The sequence below is a fragment of the Oncorhynchus clarkii genome, chromosome 6 (assembly GCF_045791955.1).
Source record: "Oncorhynchus clarkii lewisi isolate Uvic-CL-2024 chromosome 6, UVic_Ocla_1.0, whole genome shotgun sequence".
Taxonomy (NCBI): Eukaryota; Metazoa; Chordata; class Actinopteri; order Salmoniformes; family Salmonidae; genus Oncorhynchus; species Oncorhynchus clarkii.
In genome coordinates, this window is record NC_092152.1 from 61,971,015 (window position 1) to 61,983,651 (window position 12,637).

Below are 12,637 nucleotides of genomic sequence, written 5' to 3' on the forward strand. Positions count from 1 at the left end.
GGCAGGGCTTCATCTTCCTGGGGCTGAGCTGTTTCTTTCTTTCACTTTCTCTGGTATCATGACAATGCATTGTATCCCTCAGTGGTTGTCACAGAGTCGACATCTACGTATCACACGGGCACATGAATCCCCTGGTGCCTCTCTCAGCTCCCAGCCCACCCGTGGCCATTTTACTGCTCAAGCCTCCGCCGTGATTGTTTCTCTTCATAATACCCAACAGCTACAGAATTGCAGTGTTTTATTTATTCAAATTGTACGCACAGAAGGCTGCCAATACTCATACACTACTGTTCAAAAGTTTGGGGTCACTTAGAAATGTCCTTGTATATGAAAGTAGAGCACATTTGTTTGTCCATTAAAATAACATCAAATTGATCAGAAATATAGTGTAGACATTGTTAAATGACCATTGTAGCTGGAAACGACATATTTCTAATGGAATATCTACATAGGCGTACAGAGGCCCTTTATCAGCAACCATCACTCCTGTGTTCCAATGGCACATTGTGTCAACTAATCCAAGTTTATCATTTTAAAAAGGATAGATCATTAGAAAACCATTTTGCAATTATGTTAGCACAGCTGAAAAATGTTGTTCTGATTAAAGAAGTAATAAATGGGCCCCGGTGCACAACTGAGCAAGACGCCTCACAAGTGGTCAACTGGCAGCTTCATTAAATAGTACCCGCAAAACACCAGTCTCAACGTCAACAGTGAAAAGGCGACTCTGGGATGCTGGCCTTCTAGGCAGAGTTCCTCTGTCCATTGTCTGTGTTCTTTTGCCCATCTTAATCTTTTATTTTTATTGTCTAGTCTGAGATATGGCTTTTTCTTTGCAACTCTGCCTAGAAGGCCAGCATCCCGGAGTCGCCTCTTCACTGTTGACGTTGAGACTGGTGTATTGCGGGGACTATTTAATGAAGCTGCCAGTTGAGGACTTGTGAGGCGTCTATTTATCAAACTAGACACTCCAATGTACTTGTCCTCTTGCTCAATTGTGCACCGGGGCCTCCCACTCCTCTTTCTATTCTGGTTAGAATAGAACACAGCGTTGTTCTAGAATAGAACACAGCGTTGTACGAGATCTTCAGTTTCTTGGCAATTTCTTGCATGGAATAGCTTTAATTTCTCAGAACAGGAATAGCCTGATGAGTTTCAGAAGAAAGGTCTTTGTTTCTAGCAATTTTGAGCCTATAATCAAACCCACAAATGCTGATGCTCCAGATACTCAACTAGTCTAAAGAAGGACAGTTTTATTGCTTCGTTAATCAGAACAACAGTTTTCAGCTGTGCTAACATAATTGCAAAAGGGTGATCAATTAGCCTTTTAAAATGATAAACTTGGATTAGCTAAGACAACGTGCCATTGGAACACAGAAGTGATGGTTGCTGATAATGGCCCTCTGTACACATATGTTGATATTCCATTAAAAATCTGCCGTTTTCAGCTACAATAGTCATTTACAGCATTAACAATGTCTACACCATATTTCTGATCAATTTGATGTTATGGTAGTGTACATATATGACCTTTCAACTCAGAGCTTAACTAAAACAACACAGAGATTTCTTTGTTTTGCAAAATAAATATGATCTAATAGCGTTTATCTTCTCCTGCTCCTTCGTTTCTCTGTCCATCCATTCTCCCTCTCTGTCAGTTCCGGGGCCCTGTGAGCCAGAAGATCTTATTGATGGCATCATCTTTGCTGCTAACTACCTGGGCTCCACCCAGCTGCTCTCTGAGAGGAACCCGTCCAAGAACATCCGCATGATGCAGGCCCAGGAGGCTGTCAGCCGGGTCAAGGTACAGACATACAGCAGGCAGGCCTTCCATCATACACACACACGCGCATGCATGCACGCACGCACACATAGACGCACGCACACACACACACACACACACACACACACACACTACACCACCCGTTTCAAATCCTGCAAACAGCTTCCCTTCCTTCCTTTTCATATGGATGTTGTTTTGATCTGGTATATTTTCACTGTGACTCTAGGAACCGTTTTGGAAGATTCCGAGTGAAGGGTGTCTGATGTGTTTGTTTACACCTCAGGAGACTGTGTCCAATCTAGTAGGATTATTGCTACTGTACTGTAGGACACACTGGTACTGTGTAATCATGTTCCTCCCCAGTGGGTTAGTTTACAGTCCTTTTAGCTCTGCTTACAACCCACTGTTTGATTTTTATACTGTCAGGATTTAATGATGCCCCTATAGAGGAAACAACCTTTAAGATATTCATCAATATGATTCTAGTATATCTTGAATAAACGTTATGTTCATGTTTCAGGCATATATAAAACCGGATGGAGACTTCAAAGCTGGTACAGAGTATTGACATAACCTCTGGAAACCGTTTTAATTAGTACTCTAAATGGGACCTCTTGCTGTAGATAGTCTGCAATCTGGCAGACAGAGATACAGTTTTATAAATGGACTTCAAATGTGAGTGCAAGGTGCTGGTCTTTTTAATTCAAGTGAGGTCCAGATTGGCCTATTAAATCCACATAGACGTCAACGCTGTTTATCTCCCCAGTCAGAGCAGTTTGAGATTTTGCCAGAATTAGCAGTCCATTAGTGCTCTAGTTGGGTCAGATTGGGGTAAAGCATGTGTCACATGGTGTTGGTAATGGATTGCTGGCTCACAGAGGTTATGTTTCCCTTTCCATTTCCATTCCCTTTTCTACATTTATCGTCTGCTATGAATACTGATGGGGAGCAGCCAGAGAGGATGGCCATATTCAAAGCAGACTCCGCCACTGTGCATTCCAATCACTTCACTACTGGTTGGTTCTCAACTAGCTCTGGAGTTATGATTGCTTTTGGCAGTCTAGCTTTTGAAAGGCCATTTATGCAAGGGCCGTTTTCCCTCAGTCTGATAACAGTATGATCACAAATATAGTATTTGCACAGTATGCATTGCTATGCAATGAAATGTGTATGTTTTTGAAGGAGTTCATGTGTGCCGACAATGTATTATTGAGACTATTGTTGAGACTATACATGACTTTAGGAGCTATACCTATTGGATCAAAGAAAATACAACCCAAGATGATACACCAAATGTTCAAATAACTGTCCAGGCACAATACATTTCCTCTCCCTCTCATGAAAACATGTGCTGGGCTGTATAATGAATATTCTATAACCTAACTCACAGTGGTCCACTGGCACTTGGCTGGGATCTACTTTTAGGAACATCCACTTGTGGCAAGGCCTGCCAGTCACTGCAGAGCAGAGATGGGAGTATATGTTAGCTCAGTGGGTCAGATTGGCCCACAGCTCAGTGACACAGTGGCACACTCTCCTGTCCAGCAGCAGTCTGCTTCAGGTGACCCTTCCATCTGGCAGCTTTTGTAGGGACATTTGAGTCTTGAAGGCCCCTGCCTCCCTTCCACTGCTGCTGGGATCTGGCTCCATCCATCCCAGTGAAAATAAATCCAATCTTTTTTCTTCCTCATTATCTTTTATGTTGGCTGTTCAGCTGTGGAGGAGGCCATCGGGAAGCATGCCACTTGTTCTCTGCCCTCATCTGAGGAGGAACTACAGATGATGTGTCTCTCCACATATGAATTGGCCATATGTCACTCTGGACGCAGGGGATTGGGCTCTTTTATGTGTTGGTAGCTACCATTTCTTCACACACCAACCCCTGAGCACTGGGACTGGGCAGGGTCCCTCTGTACCATTTTATAGTTCTCAGATCTTAGCCACACCAACAACAACCCACACAGAGATTAATTACACTGCTGTCCACAATATTTAGTCCGAAGCTACCGAGAACAAAGTAAGCCAGACACAAACACACACACACACACACACAAAAAATGTTTTTGTATGTTTTATTTATACAGATATTTTTTGGCATGCTCCCATCATTTTGATGTAATATTTATGCAGCTTCATCGCCCACTCCTTTTTCTGCCTGCCTTGATTTGATGCGGTAGATGTAGCTGGAGGACTCAGATGTCTGCTTTGCATTAGAAGGTGGAGGAGTAAATGTGTTACAAACAACCCAGGATCATCACCTCCCGAAGGCCGTTCTCTGCTCTGCTTCCAAATCAAATCAAATGTATTTATATAGCCCTTCTTACATCAGCTGATATCTCAAAGTGCTGTACAGAAACCCAGCCTAAAACCCCAAACAGCAAGCAATACAGGTGTAGAAGCACGATGGCTAGGAAAAACTCCCTAGAAAGGCAGGAACCTAGGAAGAAACCTAGAGAGGAACCAGGCTATGAGGGGTGGCCAGTCCTCTTCTGGCTGTGCCGGGTGGAGATTATAACAGAACATGGCCAAGATATTCAAATGTTCATAAATGACCAGCATGGTCAAATAATAATAATCACAGTGGTTGTCGAGGGTGCCAGCAAGTCAGTAAATGTCAGTTGGCTTTTCATAGCCGATCATTAAGAGTATCTCTACCGCTCCTGCTGTCTCTAGAGAGTTAAAAACAGCAGGTCTGGGACAGGTAGCACGTCCGGTGAACAGGTCAGGGTTCCATAGCCGCAGGCAGAACAGTTGAAGTTCAACTGTTCATACAAACACAAATAAACGGACTAGTTGCAGCATGCAAACATCCAACTTCCTCGACCCGACAGAGGCGTGATTATGCCCTCTGCTCTGTGTCTCAGCAAATGGTGAAGCGGTAGAGAGAGTGTTGACCCTTCCTCTGCTCCTGACTGGCTGGCTTGCTGAGAGCTGTGGTACCAACTCTCTCAGGCAGCCATAGTAACGGAGTCAATCTGACTGATGATGGATGGGACTGGAACAGATGAACCAGTTTCAGCTCAGGGCTCACAAACACAAACATGTGTCTGGACTTCACCACACCCTCCTTCTGGTCCTGTGCAGTTGACATACATGGTTAAGGTCTTTTTATGGGGTTCAGTGTTGGGAAAGGGGGATACTTAGTCAGTTGCACAGGAGGTGTGTGATTAACTGAATCTGAATCTTAACTGAATTAACAGAATCTGAATGAACTGAATCTGAATCAACTGAAATAACGGAATTGGTGTTTGTCAGTGTTTTCTGGTCAGCCACCCTACAGTAGGTTTCTCAATATGTTGTTTTTAGACCATTTGAAAACCACTCAGTCACCAACTGTCAGTTTTGACATCCCATTTCTCTAGGGGGATGGTGACTGACGTCGATACAGGACTAAGTCATTGTGTTGCCTTAAATTACATGTCAAGTCATCTCAGGATGCTGGGCTCTGCTGTAATTTCTCACCATTTTCTGAAAGAATGTGTTGTGGACAGGAAAGGTATGCTGAGGATGTCTTGCCTTGACTTCACATTTGAACCTGAAACCCTTTTGATAGAGTATTTGCATATGCTACACTCAAGTTCCCTTTTTACTTTGATATTTAGGTGTGGTATCAACTCATTTTTGCATGTCTTTATGATTTGCTGTATTCAAAAGGAAAATAGCAATTATGATCCTTTTAATTGCCGTTTTAATTTGTTTCTGCAGAACACAGCTGTGCCATCGCTCCTCTCCTTTTTCAGAGCAATGATACACCTGCTGTTTGGTTGAGTTATTGTCTCTTACTTTCTTTTACTTTCTTTACTTCCTGCCCTCTGTTTTTGCTGCTCCTCCCGTCCCGTGTCTGACGACCCTGTTCTGTCCCAACGTCTCCTCCCAGAGGGTTCAGAAGGCTGCCAAAATCAAGAAAAAGGCGGTGTGTAAAAACAATCTGATCTGATAAGAACAGAGAGAGGGGCCACCTTGACTCCACCCTCACCCTCCGGCTCCCTGTTCCATCTGTGTGTTCCGTCTGTGTGGTCCGTCCGTCCGTCCGTCCGTCCGTCTGTCTGTCTGTCTGTCTGTCTCACCCTGACACGCTCTGAGCTGTGGAGTGTGAGGAGGTGACTAGAGTTATGATGAGAATCTCCATAATCACACTCCATCTGATTACCCATCATGCATCACTGAGAGGCTGGACTGTGTGAACTCTGGGGACATCCCTGCAGCTTGTGCTCTGAAAATCAGAGCCAGCAAACGTGAAATCCATTGATGATATTGATGATGCAAAGAAATATTCTAGCCTACACAGAATTACTACAAATTCTAATTAATACTATTAGACATATCATCAGATAAATTGCTTTATTATATATTGCATATTTAAAAAAAAAAAATGTGTATATTCTGCTGCTCATTATACACACATCAGTACTTAGTTAATTAAATCACGTTTGATTTAGGTTCATTAACACGCAGTGCGTGGTGATTAGCGTGAATGCAAACCCCATGCTCGGGACTGGTATTCACACGCATTCGGCAGCTTGTAATGGCTTAGCTGCCTTGTTGCGCCTACTCTCATCTGTGCCAACTCTCAACACACCAACATCATGTCGGACCTATTGATGTAAAGCCCCAGAGCCAACCGGGTCACTCTGTGACTATATTGACCAGCCCTCACTGCTGCTGCCTCAAATCCCTTCCACTCTGCTCTGATGTGGACACTGACCCTGTCTGTCACAGAGATAGCTGTTTTTAATTCCACATGTATTCCATGCAGTCCTGCATGCGCAGTCACATGATATATAGATATAGTAGCCTTCAGAGACCCATTTTGTGTGGAACAATGTGAGCATGACCACCACTCAATAAACAACAACAACATCCTATGGCAATGCTACTACCCAATCCTTTAGTAGATATCAATGTGTTATAATTCCGATTACGAGATGGAATATGAATGTACATTTTATGGCTGTTCTCTATGGGTGTAGCCATAGTCCAGCACTGACTGAACACCTACTGTAAGCATGCCAGGAGTCCGCTGGGGGCCCAACCTATAACACCATTACACAATTTATGAAATAGCTTTAAAACTGCTCTCAACAGGAGATTAAAGAGGGCAGCCTGTTAACCGTGGGCCCTTGGTGAGCTCTCCTCAGCCCCCGGCCAGGGTACTTACAGAACGGGTACCCGGGCCGCTCTCTCCTGCCTCAGGGGGGACTCTGACACACCTGTCTCTCTTTTGTCTCCGTCCAGAGTCCAGAGGGAGACGCACAGACACTAACAGAGGTGGACCTCTTCATCTCCACCCTGAGGATCAAAGTGCTCAACGCAGACACACAGGTGAGTAGAGGTCCTGACTCCAGCCCTGACAGGACCAATCTGATGCAGTGGGGCCATAGCCACGCAACTCCTCTCGGTGACTTTTGTGATGGATTTTGGATGATCATTTTATTTATTGAATCTTTTTTTAAATCTGATCTCCCTCTGAGTGAGGATACAAATAAATAAACGTTAAAGGGAGAAAGCCTCTATGGACAGCTGTCAATAAAGTGGGATGTAGCAGGAAGATGAAAGCTGGTTTTAAACACTTTGTATATCAACCCATTTGATTCCCAATCCATCTGCAATAATACTTAGTCAGAAATCATCTCGACTCCAAAGCCAAATTATTTAGGGGACACACACACACACACACACACACACACACACACACACACACACACACACACACACACACACACACACGCACACACACACACACGCACACACACACACACATAGCTTTGAACAGTAATGCAGTTATAAATGAGGTACAGTGTAGCACTTTACTTTTGATGTCATGCCTTAATGTCTTATGGGAACATAATGGGGAACAAGGTTGTCCAATGTGAGAGGTTCAGCCGCAGTGTTAACTGTGACATCTCTGGTGTACAGACTAGAGTGCCAGCTGACTGACTGTGAACAGAATGTGTGTCCCTGTCGTTGAGTTGCAGTCCGACTGAACAGAACAGAACAGCAGTGTGTGGGCTGGCTGCCTGGCACAGCCTACTGTAATGTGCTGCAATGCAGTGTCTCTCCACTCCACTCCCTGCCTGGAACAAGGCTACCTGCTTCCCACAACCATCAAGATGGGAGAAGTCCGGTTTTATGGGGCTCTGTTGGTTAGTTGGTGAGAGGTTGAAATCAGAACTGCAGCACAATGACACTTTCATGTGATTTGTCTTATTTACTATACCAATTCTACAATTTCCTAGATGGAATAATGTCATATTTCATACACACTAAGAACATTTGGTGCCGTGAATAAAAATGTCCGTGCCTCGGTTCAGCCCCTGCTGTCTGAGTGTACCAGAGGGGATGAGAACATTGGAGAACCTCAGGTTGATTAGAGGTGTGATTCCTGCGCCTCGGCCTGCTGCGGAGCATATGGGCTAAGGGGACATGCATGGAGTTCTGCCACTCTGCTGAGGCTGCTCGCCATGAGAAAGGTGGAAGGTGTTGGGCGCGGCATGCACAGACACATTGGATCATTAATTCTGCTGACGGACTAATGATGTTTCGCTGAAGAGCGTGCAGGTCGGAGCTGAGCATTCCCGCTCCTCCTCCCTCGCTACCAGACGCTCGTGTGAAGATAAGCACCTTGTCATACTTCGCCTGAGGCTTACAAAGCACACCATGTGTTTCTTTGACTCTAAGCGTCAACTGTAATACAGTAGATATTTTAGTATTTTTATTCTGTGTATTAGTACACCTGTTGCGGCGTGTTCGGTCGTCATGATACCCTGTTTGTTGTTCACATGTATGCGTCTACGAGGGAAGGTACTAGTTGTTTGTTGTTTGTTGCTGTGGTGGTGTACACAGGAAACTATGATGGACAACGCCCTGCGCACCATCTCCTACATAGCTGACATTGGGAACATCGTTGTGCTGATGGCGAGGCGCCGCATGCCGCGCACAGCCTCCCAGGACTGCATCGAGACCACACCTGGAGCCCCAGAGGCCAAGAAACAGTACCGGATGATCTGCCACGTCTTTGAGTCTGAGGACGTAAGTGAATGCGTGTAAATGTCTGTGATCTGCCCCTTGAGGCTAATATCAAGTGGTAGAATGGATCAGGACCAGGTGAAAGGTTAGGCACAGGACATGTTTCTAAATGTCGAGGTAATAGGTTGTGACTGATTCAGAGATTAGTCACAACAACACATTATGAATGACATGCTCACCAGGAACACCCTCTGACATGTTTTAAATAAGAATTTGTTCTTAACTGACTTGCCTAGTTAAATAAAGGTTAAATAACATTAAAAAGAAAAGAAAAGATCATCCACCTCTGATAGGCCAGTCTCTCTGCCTGTCTCCTCCCCTTGCCAGCGAGCGTCTGCCCCTGCATTGCCGTTGTCCCTCTTAGTCGCCATTTCTCTATGCCTAATTAGCTGGTGTGATATAAAGGACAGTCAGTCTGAATGTTAACACATGAGTCATTTATCCTCAGCTCAGAAGGGACAATTCTATATTTCAACTATGCCTCTCCCAACAGTGTCTTATTACTGTCTACCTATTGCCTGGTAGGCCTGATCCTTGATCTACCGGTCTGGATAAGGGCAACGACTGGCTTTACTGTCCTCATTCCTTATGTGCAGGATTGACTGGGTTGTACCATGGTTTAGGTGTAGGGGATTCCTACAACTCAAATAGCAGGTTGTTTATATCGCCATGACATTTCAATCACTGGTTAACTGCCCCCCTGTCCCTCGGCCAGTGTAGATGCGTTGCCAATGTGTGATATGCTGTCTGTCACAGTAATACTGCCAATTTTCACCCACACCACAGTCCAGGATGTGCTTCGTGTGTCTGTCAAAGCCCAGCATGCGGTTGGATGTCAGTTTGTTAACAGGGCAACCACAGCTACCTTCCTTTGAAAACATATTATTTCCTAAAACTGCCTGAGGGAAGGTAGGAGGTAAATATAGGGAATTATAGGGAAACTGGGATAGAACCACCTCTAATATCATATGATATGCAATTAGATTACTCTCCTTTTCTTCTCTTTAGATCCGCTTTTTACAATCAATACCTTTGCCATTTTATACGAAAAATGAAGCAATCATTGCACCAAGGCTACAGGCTTCATGATGCTTACTACTTTAGCTTTTCAAACATGTTTTGGTCCATTTATATGGTTTTATTAAATGATGCCAGGACAGAAGCTAGTTGTCAGTAATGAAGACATGGCGAATAGGTTTTGACATTTAAATCCAATGTTTATTGGACCTCATATAGTACTTGGCAACAGTGAAGCGACTCCATGTTGCTCCACTGCGTTGATTCATACCCCATAAATGAATATTGATCTGTATCCCCCAGTTGCTCTGTGATGTGATTCTCCCCATTGCTGTCACTATGACAGTGTATTGTCAGTGTATTGCTTCTCTGACAAATGCATAGCTGGTTTTATTATATAGAAATATAATTACTAGGAGGGGAAAAAGCCTCTCAGACCACAGCAATTTGACTCTAACACTCATTGGTATATTCTGTTTTGTATCCTCTCTTCTCATTGGCTCTCCAGGCCCAGCTCATAGCCCAGTCGATTGGGCAGTCATTTAGCGTGGCTTACCAGGAGTTCCTGAGGGCCAACGGCATCAACCCAGAGGACCTGAGTCAGAAGGAGTACAGTGACATCATCAACACGCAGGAGATGTACAACGATGACCTCATCCACTTCTCAAACTCTGAGAACTGCAAAGAGGTTTGACTCTGATTTAACTGTATGAGGCAACTGTATCATGGTGCCTCAGATGCACTGTACAATCTACTTCTCTGAGGACTATTGGATGCTCAGTCAGTGACCTCTTACTTAGGATGAAAGAGTCTCTGATGACCGGTGAGGTAGTCTAGTTCTGTGGAAGTACTGCACATGGACAGAGCCAATTACCAGAGAAGCTGACAGTGGTCTTATACCCATCTGGCCCTCCTTCGTCCGCACGTTGTTTCTGTTCTTCCCACTACACCATTATATTTCTCCCTGATTTATTTTTCTCCTGCCCACAATCGCTTTAACTAGAGGCACTCATCACACTCTCTATCTCTCTTTCTCTCGCTATTGGCTGGCTCCACAGCTGCAGCTGGAGAAGCATAAGGGAGAGATCCTGGGCGTGGTCATAGTGGAGTCTGGCTGGGGCTCCATCCTGCCCACGGTCATCCTGGCCAACATGATGAACGGTGGGCCGGCCGCCCGCTCCGGGAAGCTCAGCATCGGAGACCAGATCATGTCCATCAACAACACCAGCCTGGTGGGCCTGCCTCTCGCCACCTGTCAGGGAATCATCAAGGTGCATGGACAGGGACAGAGTTCTAGGGAAAGTCATTAGTGGTTATTATGGTGACATTACATTTATTGTGTAACACTACATGAATTCTGCAATTTGATCAAATAATCCACTGACTAAACCCAGTGGAGGTTTCAGGACGCCCTCTGCTCTGTCTGACCACTGTGTTTGTCCATCAGGGCCTGAAGAACCAGGTGCAGGTGAAGCTGAACATTGTGAGCTGTCCCCCTGTCACCACCGTGCTCATCAAGAGACCAGACCTCAAGTACCAGCTGGGCTTCAGCGTCCAGAATGGGATTGTAAGTACGATCAGATCAGGCACTACAGTTTAGCCCTGTGTGCAATGTCAAACCATGAACACAGTACAGTAATGTTTTCATTCAAGTCATCACTCAACAGCAAAAGGCCTTGACCACTCTTCTTTTTGTCTGTTTTTGGAATACTGTGTTCTCACGTGTAGGTTGAATAACACAGGCTGAGATAACAATCTGTGACTGGTTGAAAAATGTTTTGGATGAGATTCTGGACTAGATCAATGTCTTTGTCCAATGGAACTTCAATTCCCTCAGGAGGATTTCAGTGGACGTTAACTGAATAGGAGAAGACAGCCCCGTCAATTATGTTAGTTTTCTCCTCTCAGCTGGTACAGTCTAAAGAAACCAATTCTGAGGGAAATAATACCGTGTTTAAACGACATGACAGGTTGTTAGCCTATAGGTCTGTACGTATGTGATTTGCATCATGAGCGTTACAAGCTTTGGTGGGAAAAAAACATGCCGCACACACACGTATTTTAGTGTGTTCCTCATACCACTTTATTCAAGTCTCTGCTGTGTTCAAGTTATCCTCTGTGGCACATTGCTTCTATGACACAAATGGTCAACTCTTTAGAGCAATATTTATATAGCCTGATAATATCCCTTTAAATTCCAATAAAAAAAAATAAAACCGCAATTACATCTGGATTTTTTTTATCTCTAGTGGCTATCGTTGCACTGAGGCTGAAGCTAGGAGCTTGCTACTGCATACAGATGAACCTCACAATGTCATTCACAGAGCTCAAATCCCACCCTGGCCTCACCCTATCAGGATCACACGACCAAACCCATGAACTATCCTCGACATTTTAGCAATACAACTGTTCCAGAAGATTTAATGGAACAACGTTGGATCATTGCTTTATTCCCCTTTTAGAACTGCCCCTGTCTTGTTGCCCCTGGGGGTGAGTGACTGCCATGAAGGATAATATTCACCTTCTGTTTGTCATCTTCACCCACAGATCTGCAGCCTGATGCGGGGGGGTATTGCTGAGCGGGGGGGTGTCCGGGTTGGCCACCGCATTATTGAGATCAATGGCCAAAGCGTGGTGGCTACAGCGCATGAGAAGATTGTCCAAGCCCTCTCAAACTCTGTGGGCGAGGTGAGGTTCCGTTCAGAGACACAGATAGAGTTCATAAAGGAGCTCAGAGGACACCGCAATCAAATTGTATGAGAATTCACAAAACTAGATTACTGGCCGAGGCAGGAATGAGCATAATATGCA

General features: G+C 44.6%; 1 protein-coding gene across 2 annotated transcripts in view; it reads left to right on the forward strand.

Moving 5' to 3' along the window:
- Positions 1-12,637, forward strand: part of LOC139411401 (amyloid-beta A4 precursor protein-binding family A member 2-like) — a 68,441-nt gene that overhangs the window by 52,757 nt on the left and 3,047 nt on the right. Inside the window, exons 5-11 of one of the 2 annotated variants that reach the window (XM_071157707.1) lie at positions 1,659-1,804; positions 7,019-7,105; positions 8,627-8,812; positions 10,335-10,514; positions 10,885-11,097; positions 11,274-11,393; positions 12,374-12,514. In XM_071157707.1, coding sequence (XP_071013808.1) covers positions 1,659-1,804; positions 7,019-7,105; positions 8,627-8,812; positions 10,335-10,514; positions 10,885-11,097; positions 11,274-11,393; positions 12,374-12,514 — 1,073 coding nt within the window. The remainder of the gene's footprint in view (positions 1-1,658; positions 1,805-7,018; positions 7,106-8,626; positions 8,813-10,334; positions 10,515-10,884; positions 11,098-11,273; positions 11,394-12,373; positions 12,515-12,637) is intronic. The other variant, XM_071157708.1, reaches the window with a different exon arrangement.